Raw genomic sequence first — 16037 nt, forward strand, 5'->3', positions numbered from 1 at the left:
TGGGGAAAGTTACTTTTAAAAGTAATGCATTACAATACTGCGCTACTCCATAAAAAAGTAACTAATTACGTTACTTAATTACTTTTTATGGAAAGTAATGCGTTGCGTTAGAAATCTGGACAGGGCTTGCTTGATTGATTTAAAAACAAGTTATATTTTTTGGCAAATATAAAAGCCTTTCACAGCCAAAGTGAAATGAATAAGCCTCAGGCTGAAGGGAAAGTACAGTAGAATGCAGAAGAAGACATTTCAACACTTCAGCAATAAACAAAGACACACAAATGTTCGTCTAGAGTAATTTGTGCTTATTAGTACGCTTGAACTGGATCATCAGAGGTCAGAAGCAAAGACATTGCTTTATAGAATGGGATTAAATACATAAAGGATATTAGTAAACATTTAATTATTGCAGGTTTGCGTTATATTCCGAGCATTTTTTATTCATTTTGAGGAATACTGAATTAGTTTTTTTTTAATTTTGTGAGTGAGATGAATTAATGCACATTCATATTTATTTTAGAACTACAGTAACATCTTCTGATTTCTCTCAGCATGCGGACACCAGAGCTGTCGGTCAACAAATTGGATTAATTAGTACTTGCGTTACTTATTTGAAAAAGTAACTCCGATATTCTCCTGTAAGTTCAAAAGTGATGCGTTACTTTACTAGTTAACGTTACTTGAAAAAAAGTAATCCGATTACGTAACTCGCGTTACTTGTAACGCGTTACCCCCAACACTGCTTGTTTAATATATACGTTAAGTGTCACATTAAAAAAAAAATACATTTATTTTTGCAAAACAATTTTCAGATCCATCATTATGAAAACCATTGCATTTTTTTTTTCAGAATTGTATATTTTGACAACACGTACATTCCTAGCTATGACATTATGACAGATATTTTCTCTTTGTTAAAACTATGACAAAAAGTAACTTAATTGAAACTCATCCCCACCACAGAGCGTCTATTCAAGATAAATACCAGCCGTTGGACATTTTAGAGACAAATGGCATGACTAGTGTGGCGAGTGTACTTGAAGAAGAGTTTATCGACTGAACAAGCACGGCTCTTACCCTGCTGCTCCCCGGGGCTCTGCGCGGATAGCCGCAGGACTCTCGTCTTCAGCTCGTTACTCACGCTGGCGCTCCTAAGCGGCATAGCATGCCGAACTATGGCAAGCCGTTTTGACTTTTATTCATTCTCAGGATATGAATTCTTGATATCAACAATTACATTTTCACTAGTTAAAATGTTAATTCTTGATATCAGGAACTGAAGAAGAAGACCATAAACAGCTCACACAGCACGCGCTCTTAAAGCAGGAAGCCAAGTCGACAGCCCTTCAAAATAAAAGTCCTGTTACAACAACAACAACAACAAAGAGAGTAAATTACTTATAAATTTAGATGTGCATGTTAAAGCAACAAATTCCGTGTAAATGAGCCAGGTGTATCTTGTTAATGCCGATAAATATAATTAACTTGCTGAGGTAATTAATTAGGACTAATGACTATTTCATATAGGCCTAATTAAAACAGACCACTGCTGGATTTACCATATCACAACCAAAAACTAAAAATGGCATCAGTGACAGGTAAGATAGTTTTACACATTTAAATAATCATTTCATAGGTTGCTATTTCTAAAAAATGTCCATACTTCAGAAAACACTGAAGATACAAACACCCAGTTAAAAGATCTTCCTGCAAATCAGGTAATTTTTTTTTTTTGAAAATTACTGTTTTAATCCACTATTAAATACATTTCTCAAACAGTGCCCTTCTGTGAGACATCTGGAGGCTCTTGATGGCAAGATCTCTGACAGACAGGAGCAGCTCCAGCTCTGCACTATGATCCTAAACGACCTGCTGGAAATTCAGAAAATAGTTGCTGTAGGTGTTCAATGTTGTGTTCTAGTGTTTAAAATGCAGCGCTACTCATTCAAGTGTTTATTTTGGTAGGAAAGAGGACTTGAAAATGCATCACTTCGAGGACTGGATGACTGAGTTGTTTCCTTTCAGTATTTGAGACCCTACAAGTGTATATAAAAATAACATCTTGATGTGAAAGTGTTGGGATGGAGCGCTTTCTTTCTGAAACGTGTAACTTTGTGAAATAATGTAACCACTCAAGACAGGATCTTACTGGTATTGTATTGCTTTTTGATTCAAAAAGTTATTACTTTGCCATAATACTTTATACAAAACAAGCATATGAGAAAAAATTTCACATTATACATTCTTTAAAAATACAGATCTTTACAGTTTCCTCACACTTTGGGTATCAAAAGCAATTCTTATGGAAGCATTTGTTTCCTCTTTACCTCAAGCTTCTGACTCAACTAACATGCCAGACCAACTTTTCCTCTTGACTAGTGTCCTTGATGCTGCCTGAACCAGAAGAAAATCAGAATAAATACCAATGGAAAAAAGCAACGGTTCAATAAGCTAGTTTGTTGACCAAATCATAAGCTAATGCCTTTTGAAAGACCCATGAGTGAATGAAAACGTAAAAAAGATGATGATGGCAGCACTTGGAAAAAGTGGAATGATTATAAACAGCATTGCGGGTTTACATGAACAAGAGCTGATCTCGAGCAAGAATAAAATCAGGACTTGATGGACAAACAAATCGTTCTTTCACCAGTATTTTTCCAACATAAAAACAAATGCAAGATTTTCATGTCATGTGGGGGCGAATATGGTTCAATAAGCTAGTTTGTTGACCAAATCATAAGCTAATGCCTTTTGAAAGACCCATGAGTGAATGAAAACGTAAAAAAAGATGATGATGGCAGCACTTGGAAAAAGTGGAATGATTATAAACAGCATTGCGGGTTTACATGAACAAGAGCTGATCTCGAGCAAGAATAAAATCAGGACTTGATGGACAAACAAATCGTTCTTTCACCAGTATTTTTCCAACATAAAAACAAATGCAAGATTTTCATGTCATGTGGGGGCGAATAAGAACAAAAAGTTACATTGAAGCAGCAATAATTTTCATTAGGAAAAAAATATACATATATATATATATAACATTGCAATGCCCAGATACAAAGTCACATCAAACATAACTGTACACAACACAAACATTTTGATAGGCGAGACGTAAGGAAAAAAACAAAGGCTTTTAAACATGAAATACTCAACAGGACACGGCTGTTTCTCTACATCACCACTGAATGCTCACACATGATATTTTACTTATGAACATGTACAGATGGCGTGGTTTGGTTTTTTCTATATGCTCCATGACATTGCATAGTTACCCATTTTTGTTAGGTGATGAATAATAACTGGCTTCGATCAAAATGAATCTTTCATGTACTTTAGTAAATTGTCAAAACTAGAGTCCTACGCGAAAATGTGAACAAACAATAAGGTCAGAAAGCATGTGCATTATTATTATTCCGGTACAGTTGCTCATCATATTGGCTGGACCCCAAAGTAAGTGCATTTATTAGCGAAAAACAGCGTTGTTCAAACAGATTGCACTTAGTACTAGGTTTGCACAGGTCCCATTAATAGATATTTAAAAAGAATATGTAGTGGATAAATAAAGCTACTGATTGAGTGACGTACACAGATTCGACCAGCGTAATGTAGCTTCACTGTCAGTTCACGGTTTAATTTGGCACTGGATAGGAAAAGGCTCGCTCAGTAATATCTATCCGATTCAAACTCTCCATGTCTACTCCATGCTGAAATAAAATAACTATCATGAGTTGTAAGGCAATTCTTGTCCAACTTGAGTCTGAAACACAAGGATCTGCGGAATACTACATACTGCATACGAGACGCACAGGTGACAGTAAAGGCAGTGCAGAGTCACGTCTCTCATCTCATCTCACACCCAAAGTCTGATTTCTCATAGTTCTATACAAAAATACAAATACAATCTAAAGGCTTAAACATTTATCATTTCAAATGTACTATGTATTTACATGACGGTCATCTCTTTAGAACCGCTATACAGCAGTGGTATATAAATGAGGGGCAAACAAGCGGCGTTGAACCGTGGCTGGGTAGTGCACTACAAACAGGTTAAAAACAACAGGTCTGATGAGTTGTGTCTGCTTATATGGTCAGGAACCCATAAATACAGAAAGACACATGCACACACACACACACACATCATCTCAGAATATACCGCTGCTTGTTTTTCTGTATCCCTGAGCGGGTCACAAGAGACTCACGCGGGTTTAGAAACGGGTTTCGCGAAAGGAAAAGTGCAGGGAGACACTGATGAGAGGAGGGAAACAGATCTGTAACAAACAATGAGGGGAAAAAAAGCAAGGAAACCCAACCACATGCCCATCACAAAGGCAAAAGCATTTGATTCCATCACGGAGTATTCAAGAGTGATCATATTTCTTCCAAAAATCAAAAGGAAAAAAAAATTTTTTTTTTTTTTTTGCATGAAGACATTTTTTTGCATTTGATTAATATATGGAGCCCCACACATCACATGCAGGGAAAAAAAATAAATAATAAAAAATCATATTGCGGCCATGAAATAACTCATTCTCACAAATTCTTAATTCATTGCCACAATTTACTAATTTAATAATTCATGGCCACGTATTTATAATTTAATAATAAACAAGGGAATAAATTAGTAAATAGTGGTCACGATTTAAATAAAATGAGTTAACAAATTATTAAATTGTGGCCTCAAACAAACATGTTGTGGGAATGAATTCTTAATTCATATATATATATATATTATTATCCCTCATGTTATATGCGGGGCTTTATATTAACACATACTTAGACAATATAATTTTTTTTTAAATTAAAATCAGTCTAAATTCAATTCAGTTGAAATAATGTATATAAACACTTTCTATTGTTTTACATTATTATAATGGGAACTGGGTATGAAATTGTCACTAATATATTAAAAAAAAAAATTAAATAGGGTTAATATTCTTTATGCAAAAATTCCCATTTTATATATATTTTTTTGGATTGTGGGAAATATGACCCAGAAAATTTCAAGCCAGTTTTGTGAGATTCACTTAAAGAGAGTTAATCTGCCTAGTTTGGGGAAACAGAAAAGGAACATTTTGTGAAAAGTTGGGAAAGAGAGCTACATTTATCCAACAATTGAGTATTTTAATAAATTAACATATATAAAATTAAATACTAAATTATAGGCAGCCAAACAAACCTCTAAATTACATTTAAAAGGCAGGTAAATGTTCATTGCAGTTTATCCAGAATGACAAACTATAAAATAAAATATCTCAATCACATTATTATTATTATGAGCACTGCAGCCTTCCTAATAAATTACACATAAAATACTTCAATGTTTCAATGTGCAGGACTTTTCCTAGATGACTTCATTACCCATAAACTGTGATGAAGGCCTTGCTTTTGAAGTCTCAGATACACCAGTGAACTAATGTGTAGTGGGTTTCAAGTTTAAACTCAAGTACAGTATGTGGCCGGGCAAAAACTTGTTTGGTTTTATATGGTGAATCTCTATAATCGGATTCTGATCTTTAAATAATCTTTGAAATAAACTAGCAAAACAGCGGGTTTAAAACACTACCGACACTCAAATCATTATGAGAAGCAACTAAACTACTTTTCCTGGTGCCCTAGACTGCTCCGCCTGCTACGCTCCCTTAAAAGTGCACCAAAAACCACACACTCGGATCAGGATCACACAGGCCTGGGGAGAGATGCGTGCCTATAGCAGAGGTACAGGTGTATGTGAGATACCCATCTGTACACAGTACAGATGAAGAGTGAGGCCTGAGCCTCTAGGGGGCGCTGCTGCCGCCGCCTCCATCAGGCATGGAGAACTCATCCGCCACCATCAGCAGAGCCTCTATTTTGGCTGTGGTGTCTGGACTGAGCAGATCTGAGACATCCATGCCGGCCAGGCCATCGCTGGGGGTGTTGGGGGTCACCGGAACGGCCAGGTTGTCCTGTTGGGGCTGAGCGGGGTTCTCTTTGGATGGGCAGCAAGATGGAGGTTCTTCGGGGAGGGCTGGAGGAGGCGCAGCAGGAGGAGGCGACGTGTTCTTTGACTTCTCCAGTGAGGTGGCAGCGCTCTTGTCTTTAGCGGAGTCTCTGCAGGCACACTGACACTGGCAGGACTCCTCCTGCTTTATGATGATGACCGGCAGACTCAGACCAATCTGCTGCACTGCGTTCCCTGAAACAACCACAACAGCTACCTGTGAGAGACGCTCTCTGTGGTAGGGCTGCATGATAATGAGTAAACTGATCTTTGGTTATTTTGCTCAAAAATATAATAGTGATTATTTTCTTTTTACATTTGATCAGAATTATTGCACAAATAAAGAGAATGACAACATATACTGTAGTTTCCTGATTTATTATATTTGTCATGTAAATTAACACATTTTCTAAATTGAGAAAATAGGTAAAAATAGCAGGTTCTCTCAGAAGTTTAAACAGTGGAATTTTAAATAATAGCACCAAAAATTCCACCTATGTAAAGTGTTTCTATTAAGGCAAGACACTGCAGGTAAAAACTGTTTTTTCATGAACTGGTCAATTTTGGGATTTTGGGCTATTTGGCTTTTCACAAAGTGTCGTTTCAGACTAGCAGAAATAAAACATCCAAAATACACTTATATTTTATTACACTATCTATTTGTCTGCAGATTTCGATCACTTATCTTTAAAGGCCATTTTCTCAAAATTAGTCAGAAATCCTTACTTCAGCAGCACTTATATACACCAAACATGACATTTTCCCCCATCTATATACTTTTTACAGAGGAGTTTGTTGATATATCAACATTTCTAAGAAAAAACATGGTGAATTTTTTTTTTTTTTTCTCCAAACTGTTGACAGCATTTTCTTATTTACTGAGAGAGATATGGTTTGGTGGTGTATGGTTGCCAGATTGAGAATATTAAAGGGGTCATATGATGCAATTTAGATTTTTCCTTTCTCTTTGGAGTGTTACAAGCTGTTCGTGAATAGATGAGATCCCTAAAGTTGCAAAGACTAAAGTCTCAAACCCAAAGAGATATTCTTTATAAAAGTTAAGACTCGTTCACGCCCTCCTAAAACAGCTCGTTCAAACGCGCCCCCACATGTCTACGTCACGATGTGGGAAGATTTGCATAACGCCGCCCAAATGTTCACGCAAAGAAAGAAGGCGTAACTTTGATTCTTGCTGTAGTATTGTTGCTGGAGATGCTGTGTTTCGTTGTGAAAGTGAAACTACTTTGTTTGGTCTTCCAAAAGAGGACATGACTAGAAATCAGTGGTTAAGTTGTATTTACAACACTGTTCCAGAACCAAATATTCAGATGTGTGCAACGCATTTTAGGGAGGATGAGAACTGTTTCCTGGGAGAGTAGCCTACAATGCCGGTGTTCCAGTGAATGCAGTTCCCCTGTTTCCCCTTCGGTGTGCATGCTGACCAGTCTATGACGCTGACAAATAATGCTGACTCACAGCCTGTAAGTACGTTTTCATATTGAAAGGATTTGCCACTGATGATTCAAACGTGAGTTTTGAGCAGTGTAGAGTAGCGCTTGTTGTTTGTCATTTCTCCGATCACAAATGCAGACATGGTTTTATGTTCACCCAGCGCGATGCAACGCGTAAAAAGACAGTATAAGTCATTATAATCAGTAATTATGTCCCCACTGGATGCAACAAATGCCTCGTTTATAATGGGTTTTATTGGTTTTGTCTCATCGCGCCGGCCGGGACACGGCATCATCACAGTATGGTAAGGGGCGTAACATTTCCGTCACACGCTTGAGGTATTCGCCCAATCACAACGCACTGGATAGCTGGCCAATCAGAGCACACCTTGCTTTTCAGACCGATGAGCTTTGTAAAAATCGGCGCGTTTCAGAAAGGCGGGGCATAGAGGAGAAACAATAATGTACAGTATGTGGAAAATAATGTGTTTTTTAACCTTAAATCGCAATTAAATTAATCATGTAGCCCTATTCTGTTGTCATTTAAACTTTCATTAAAATCAATAAAATAATACAACATATATTCAATCATACCTGAATGTCCACCGACTGGTATGGCTGTTGTAAAAAAGACCTTCTCTACTTTTGGGCCCTGAAAATAAAAGCAGTAGTAATGTCAAAAATTGAGAAGAATAAATACATTTGTTCCATTAATTTAAACCTGAACTAGATGATTATTAAGATCTACTGCAAAACAATCTAATGCTGAAAATATGAATAGAATATTTGCAATATAATCAGACATGTATATCTGGCAAGATTAGCATAATTTGTAAAAGCTAAAGCAAGCAGTGAAATAGGTTTACTTAACTTAAAAACTTAACACACACACACACACACACAAAGAAACACCGACAACAGAAGAACAGACAGCAGAATGAGTTATTAGCGGTTAAGGATGTCTACGAAGTATATGTATGCAATGAACAATGTTAAACATTCAGTATTGACTGTATAGCTGATGTGCACGAGTTGATAAACAAAGCACGCTGAGTGGATTGAGCGCGTGGCGCCGCAGATGCGCGAGCTTGTCAAGTGAATATACCTTTCTCACAGACATCACTGGAAAGTTTGTAGTTCGGTCGGATATGTAAAAAACAAATAAGTAAAACAATGCACAAGTTACTTAACGGTAGGGAGAGAGAGCCCGCTCACTTCTGTTGAGTGATCTTTGATGTTCACTCACTTAGCACATGCATCATTTGTATTAAAACTAAATGTTAAAAACTAGCGCAATGAAATGCGCTAGGCTGTACTATTCTGCATCAGTACAAATACGTGCAAATTAAAGATGATGTACATAGAGCAAAACAATGAACAGTGAAAGTAACAAAAACTTATAAAATACATTTTAATGGGCATAATTAAGTGTGAAAATAACCAAAGGATATACAGTCAAACCAAAAATTATTCAGAGACCAGATATAATTTTTTATATTTTTTTACTAGTGGGAGCAGGACACTATAGTTCATTTATGTAAGTGAGGACAGCAAAATAAAGTCTGGGAAAAAAAATACTGAAAAAAAAAGCTGCCATTAAGGCTAAGGGTTGCCCGGCTAAGTATTCGTAGTTGTGTAAATACTGTCATACTAACAGCTGTCTGAATAATTTTGCGTTGATCGTAATCCATTACATACCTTTCTATCAAAGTTATCTGACATTATCAAGCTGAATTTGTTCTGACACAGTTTAACTCTGAATTCTTGTCATGTTTTATTACCATTTTCTAAACTATAGCAAATAAACTGTGATAATTTGAGAAATGTTGAAGGTGTCTGAATAAATTTTGGCTTGACTGTATCTATTTGATAAATGAAGTTAACCAACTAACATTATACATACTCTTTTGGTTTCTTTACCCAATATTTAAAAAATGTACAAATGCAATAAAAATATGGGTATCGGTACTCAGTATCGGCAAGTACCAAAAATAAAAGTATCGGTATCGGGCGAGCACTGGAAAAAGTGGTATCGGTGCATCCCTACCTACCTTTTAGTCTATTTCTTTGGCGCACAGCACATTTTATTTAGCTGTCCAGTTATCAAAATCTGTGTGGCAAAGCTGTGTGACACACTGGACAACACGGGGCGAATGCATTTACATTATAGTGAAGTGCAGACCAGTATTGATTTTAGTGTGATTACGCAGCAGTCATAACTTTTATTTTAGACAGTACAGTTTCATTAATAAGGAGTATGAATTGATTTTCATTTTAGACACAAAACAGTGTGTTTTATTTGTTAGTCTGGTTGTTTGATGAGAGGGAGATGAACGCAGGGGTTGCAATAAACGCTTTAACAGCGGAGGACTCTGTTGCACAGAACTGAAGACAACGGCACCATTTGATGTTTGCTTGACTAATCAGTGGAAAGGGGTGTTTCATTTCATTCAAACGGTTTATCCATTTTCTACCCCTGAATGTAAAAATGGAAAATCAAGGCGATTTCTTGTTTTTGCGTTAAAAAAAAAAAACGAAAAATGAAAATGGTGCCATTTTCTCATGTTTCTGTTTTCAATTTTAAATCAAAAAACGAATGAACGCTACGTACACGGACCATTATTAAGGAATGAAATTGATTTTGATATTTCATAGTCATTATTTTTATTCCCCATTTTTAATTTGCATAGAAACGAAATACGAATATCAAGTCATTATTTGTTTTTTCGTTTTGGTTTTGTAAAGAAATAATGAAATAAGTTGTTTTTTGTTTTCTGATTTGTGGATTCTTAATTGAAAATTAACTGAACGAATGATACACGGATTTTGCATAACTAAGCTTATATGTTAAGCTGATTTTACATTGTGTGATCACCTCATGGGAGGCTTTGTACCTTTTTGTCAGCCGTGATTAGAAAAACGTAAATGTGTGCATTGTAAATAGCCTATCCGGTATAATTATTTAGAAGTTGGTTGAATAGCTACTATAATTACTTAAAAGTTTGCTGAATATGTTTCCCTGACAGGACTGTGCAACATGATGGGGCTCCAGACAGAAAATGGTGGAGATAATCCTAAAGCAGGTGCAAGAAAGAGGGTGTTTGCTCAGTACAAAAGCCGCCGCCCGCTCCCGGAGCTTACATGGCAGGACATAAGTGTTCTGGAAGCGGCTAACAGCGGGTTGAAGCCAGTAGCGGAGTTTACAGATATTCTCTCAAGAGAAAACTACGTGTTTCCTCACTTCTGCCCATGTTAGCCCACCTGGAAGGTGTGCTGGAGGAGTCAGAGCAGGATGCCAAATTCAATGCCGACCTGAAGCGTGTCATCTTGGAGCAAATGGAAGGCAAATACGGCCATGATGCCACCCAGAAGATGATGTGCAAAGCAACCTTGCTTGACCAGAGAAGATATAGGGATCACATGAAGCCACCCGAGCTAAGTGCCACAAAAACTGAACTGGTAGCAAAGATGGCGGCTGCAGCAGAAACACGTGCAAGTCTGACACCCGGTCCGCAACAAGGGAGAGAAGAGGAAGAGGAATCAGGTGCTGGCACCCCGCCTAAGAAAAAGGGTTCACTGGGCAGCCTTCTTGGGAAAAGAGCAGCTACAGCAGCCTTGCTCACCGCTGCTCAAAAAGGTGAAGCAGAGATGTCGATATACCTACAGGAAATGGCTATTGATGGAGAAGAAGACACACTAACTTGGTGGAAAGCTAACCAAGGACAGTGCCCTATCATGGCTAACATCACGTGTAAATATCTGTGCATACGTGCTACCAGTGCGCCATCTGAACGTGTGTTCAGCACAGCACATAGTTGGAGGGGAATCACGATGCCGGCTTAAAATCGTGATGTCCGTCAGCCATCGTCTATCGACCCAATCCTAGTTAACATGTTTCCATCATGTTTATAGTATAAATTTCAAGTGCCTGAGAAAATCTCTGAAAGTCTGGTATACTCAAAAATTATTAAAACAAAGACTTTAATAGATTACACAAAACACTAACAAATGCTTGTTCACTTATTCAAACCGTACTACATAACAGGAATGACCCGGTGTTTTTGAACACAGTGAGCTCAAAGTTCTTGCCTGTGGGCTTCGGGTCGTCCGGGCTGACACTGTTCTCAGGACTCTGGAACATCAGCTCAAAGATTCGTATGGGGGTGACGCTGTTCAGATCCAAACCCTGAGACTGAGACACGAATATGTGCTGAGATGAACTCGTATCTGAGAGACGACTGAAAACAGCTCTGTGTAAATGAGGACGTCACTCACATTGTGGTTCTCTTGGAGCTCAGAGTCTGTGGAAATGAGGCTCAAATCACTGAGGCACAGTGAGTGATTCGCATCCTGCAATAGAACAAGTACAACAGTATCAATTAAGACCACTGTCCTGAAGCAGCCATGTAACAAAGCAGCCAGAGTGGGCTGTGATTGTGTGAGTGTGCACCTCTGACAGCGAATGACTGCTCACGGTGAATGCTGGACCTTTATCATGACCCCGAATGTGACTCTTCAGGCTGTACTGAGAGCTGAAGGTCTTCTCACAGCCATCGCTCGTACAGAAAAACGGCTTCTCTCCTGGAACAGAAAAAGACACCATAAGAGAAGAACTGGAGAAGCTCTCTCGTCTAAATAAGATAATTTTTTGGAAATAAGGCCAGATTCATTTACTTAAGTATTTATTAAGATACATTTTACAGACATTTAAACCAGATTTTTACAATGTTTCACTTTAGTATTATTGAAATACTATTGTAGTTTTTTATCAAAGGGGTCATATGATGCTTTTTAAAAGATCATTATTTTGTGTATTTGGTGTAACAGAATATGTTGACATGCTTTAATGTTCAAAAAACACATTATTTTTCAAATACTGTACATTATTGTAGGTCCTCTATGCCCCGCCTCTCTCAAACGCTTCGTTTTCTACAAAGTCCCTCCTTCCGACAAGCGCAGTCTGCTCTGATTGGCCAACTGACCCAGTGCATTGTGATTGGCCGAACACCGCAAGCACTCGCCGGAAATGTAACGCCCCTTACCATAATCGCTAGCTTCGTCTTTCAAAATAACTGTAAAGACAGAGTCCGAAAGGGGAACAGAGTCGTGTGACAGACACAGTGATGAAGCTGGTATGTGTTTGCAGTACACAAGCCGCGGTTAAGACAGCTGACTCCACTGTGATGTGACCCTCTCTCTCTCTCTCTCTCTCGGCACTCTCTCTCTCTCTCTCTCTCTCGCTCGCGCACAAACGATGCGCAAAACTCCGCATTTGAACAGTCAATAGCAAATACTTAAACTAACAACAAAACAGTAGCTGATTCAGAAGCGCCAGATTGTCATAGCAAAGTCAGAATTACCTCCTCTCCTAGGTTCACGAAACGGTCGTCCATAAAATGCATTGCTGTTCTGTTGTAAGTAATCTTAAAGATTTCTAAATGCATCTACTTTCGGAAGACCAAATAAAGTGCTTTTGCTTTCGTCTAGAAACACACAGCGTTTCCCTGACATGGCTGCTTCAACACTAACTGCGGTTACTGAAACCACGCCTTCTATCTTTGCGTGAACATTTGGGCGGCATTATGCAAATATTTCCACATAGTGAGGTAGATATGTGGGGGCGTGTTAGAACGAGCCGTTTTAGGGGGGCGTGGCAGAGTCTTAACTTTGATAAAGAATATCTCTTTGGTTTTGAGACTTTAGTCTTTGCAACTTCAGGGATCTTATCTATGCACAAGCAGCTTGTAACACTCCAAAGAGAAAGGAAAACTTGAAATCGCATCATATGACCCCTTTAAGGGTTTGAATTACTTTTTATTTTTATATTTTTTATTTTCCTTTTATTTTAGTAACAGTTTGCTAAAGCATTTTAAGTGTCTTCTCTATACTGTTTGTACCACAATAACAATCATTTAATTTTACAAGTTAGATGCCTTTTATCCTCAGCAAGGCTGCATTCATTTGATTAAAAAATACAGTAAGATTTGAACTATTATTACAATTTAATACAAATTATTACAAACTTGTTTCTATTTTAATACAGTTAAAAATGTAATTTAATACTGTGACCAAAGCTGAATTTTCAGCATCATTACTCCAGTCTTCAGTGTCACACGATCCTTCAGAAATCATTATAATCTGCTGATTTGCTGCTCAAAAAACATTTCAGATTCTTATCAATGTGCTGCTGCATATGTTTGTGGAAACTGTGATAGAAAGTTCAAAAGAACAGCTACAAACTGTATAGTATAACCTCTGTAAGAGATTAACCCTGTAAAGGCAAATGAAAATAATGAAATAATGGTCAGAATTTTTAAATTTTTTAAAAGGAACCTTTAGTTTAGACAAAAGGTAAAAGAGAAGTGTTTCTAAGTGTTTCAACATAAGTGTTTTTGGTTGAGTATAATATTTGATTTATCAGGCTTTTATGACTTTATGATACAATATGATTTAGCGTGACTATGGAGCTCATATTCAAAGAGGGAAAACAGCTCAGTTTTATTCAGAGGCCCAAACTAAGCAGAAATACTCAATTTGGTGCACTTGCTAATATTTATATGGCTAAAAACTAAGATGAAATTCTGAGAGGTTGGAATTCGTTATAATATTAATATTAAATATTAATATTAAAACTACTTACATAAAATGATATAAATATCAGTTATATGAGATTTTAATGCTTAGTTGTGTGATCAAAGCTCTGTAGTTTCAAAAGATATAATGCAATGCAATACAATGGTGATTGAGAGAGGAACAAATAAACGTTCCTCAAAAGTCAGATGATCATATTTGACTCACATGTGAACATGCTTTTTCTAAAAAATGATGTCTGGACAATCAAGTAAAGTTAAGTTGCTTCAGTCCAGTAAGTGTTTATCTTGAAACAATACTAACAATATAAAAGTTATTCTAATGTTGACTTTATAAAAGTCAGGAAAGAATTCACAGCATAAAGTCACGTGAACCAACAAGATGAATTTTTACAATTATACTAAAAGGCCTTTTCCTTGCTAGAAAAGTATAAACTATCAATCAGACGGCAGAAGGAATGTGGTAGATTGTGCAACAGGTTTTTTAGGCAAAGTTTTGATCATGTTAATAAATTAGAGGCCTTAGAAATTAGCATATCAAATATGATACAGTAGGCTTTGGAGGGTTAAAGAAGTTTTCAGATTTTTTTCAGTGTATTGCTTTCATTTTGAGTTCATTTATGGGATGGACAGCCAGTTTCTTACCAGTGTGTGTCCGTACATGTGTTTTCAGGTGATGACTAGCAGCGAAAGCCTTACCACAGCCATCATGATCACACCTGCAGACACAAACACAACAGCACCTCAATCTTTACTAACACGCAAACAAACCACATTTATAATTTATGACTGCAGTATCCAGCTGTATCAGAAAGCAGACCACTGTCTCCACTTTCAATGATACTTGCTGCACATTCAAGGTGAATGCTCTGAACTACTGTCAGCGTGAATGCTCTGATCACACCTCTGATCAGGTGCTGTACATGTGGAAGAATTGACAATAAAGCAGACTTGACTTGACTATAAATCAAGCAGATATTCCTCACCGGAATGGTTTTTCGCCTGTGTGTGTGCGGATGTGCTTCCTCAGGTCACTGAGTGTGGTGAAGTACTTGGTGCATCCCTCTGATTCACAGTTAAATGTCTTCCCAGTGTGCAGCCTCTGGTGTGCTTTCAGTCTGATGAGAGCAACACAAAAATCATGCAGTGATCAGGTTTAGTCATTGAGCAGATACCTTCACACAAAGTACAAATGAATGAACTATGTATGGGTGAACAAATAATGAAGATTCTGAGGCATAGATCATAACTAGGCATAGTTATGAAGTAACTAGATGCAATTCACCAAGTTTCAAGCAACAAGAAAGGGCTGGGTTTACAATATTGACGAATACATTTTAATCAATCTTCATTTTAATGATGTTGATATTGATTCTTAGATCAAGTATTCATCATCAACTGACAAAAGCCTCCAAAATGAGACGCAGCTAATAAATGCCATTTTGACACTCTTTAATATCGCAGAGAGATCAATTGAAGCAGCAGTGCAGAGGACTTTATTACTAGTTATAGCATGAATAAAACATGAATGAATATCAGAAGGTGTCAAATTACTGACAACTTAATGAAATGTATTAAGTCTCATTTAATCACTCAACCACATGAAGACAGTAAAGTCAATAAAACAGCATTCAAACAATGGCATGTTACATTTACCTCTGAAAAGCCATTTAATGTCTATAAACTTATTAGTCAGAAAGAACAAATTACTTTAGAGAGGAGAATTTTGATAAATGTGCACTATATTACATAGTTATTATATTCTTACTTAATCTAGTAGTGTCTCGATTAATGTGTTTGAACAAATCTGTCATGAAAGCAAAAAAAAAGAAGAAAATTTTGTATTACAGCCATGATTTAAATATATATATATATATATATATATATATATATATATATATATATAATTTATTCCTGTGATGCAAAGCTGAGTGTATTTTCAGCATCATTACTCCAGTCTTCAGTGTCACGTGATCTTCAGAAATCATTCTAATATGCTGATTTATTATCAGT

At 37.0% G+C, this 16037-nt stretch overlaps 1 protein-coding gene across 1 annotated transcript in view; it reads right to left on the reverse strand.

Moving 5' to 3' along the window:
* Positions 1 to 4983: 4983 nt before the first annotated feature.
* The window catches only part of LOC107573443 (metal regulatory transcription factor 1-like), a 27259-nt gene continuing 16205 nt past the window's right edge, over positions 4984 to 16037 (reverse strand). Inside the window, exons 5-11 of the mRNA XM_016259877.1 lie at positions 15011 to 15142; positions 14670 to 14743; positions 11885 to 12015; positions 11710 to 11784; positions 11465 to 11626; positions 8029 to 8086; positions 4984 to 6178 (exon numbers count right to left, since the gene is read on the reverse strand). Of these exons, the coding sequence (XP_016115363.1) occupies positions 5781 to 6178; positions 8029 to 8086; positions 11465 to 11626; positions 11710 to 11784; positions 11885 to 12015; positions 14670 to 14743; positions 15011 to 15142 (1030 nt within the window). The 3' untranslated portion in view covers positions 4984 to 5780. The remainder of the gene's footprint in view (positions 6179 to 8028; positions 8087 to 11464; positions 11627 to 11709; positions 11785 to 11884; positions 12016 to 14669; positions 14744 to 15010; positions 15143 to 16037) is intronic.

The sequence above is a fragment of the Sinocyclocheilus grahami genome, unplaced genomic scaffold (assembly GCF_001515645.1).
Source record: "Sinocyclocheilus grahami isolate Dianchi unplaced genomic scaffold, SAMN03320097.WGS_v1.1 scaffold1944.1, whole genome shotgun sequence".
Classification (NCBI taxonomy): Eukaryota; Metazoa; Chordata; class Actinopteri; order Cypriniformes; family Cyprinidae; genus Sinocyclocheilus; species Sinocyclocheilus grahami.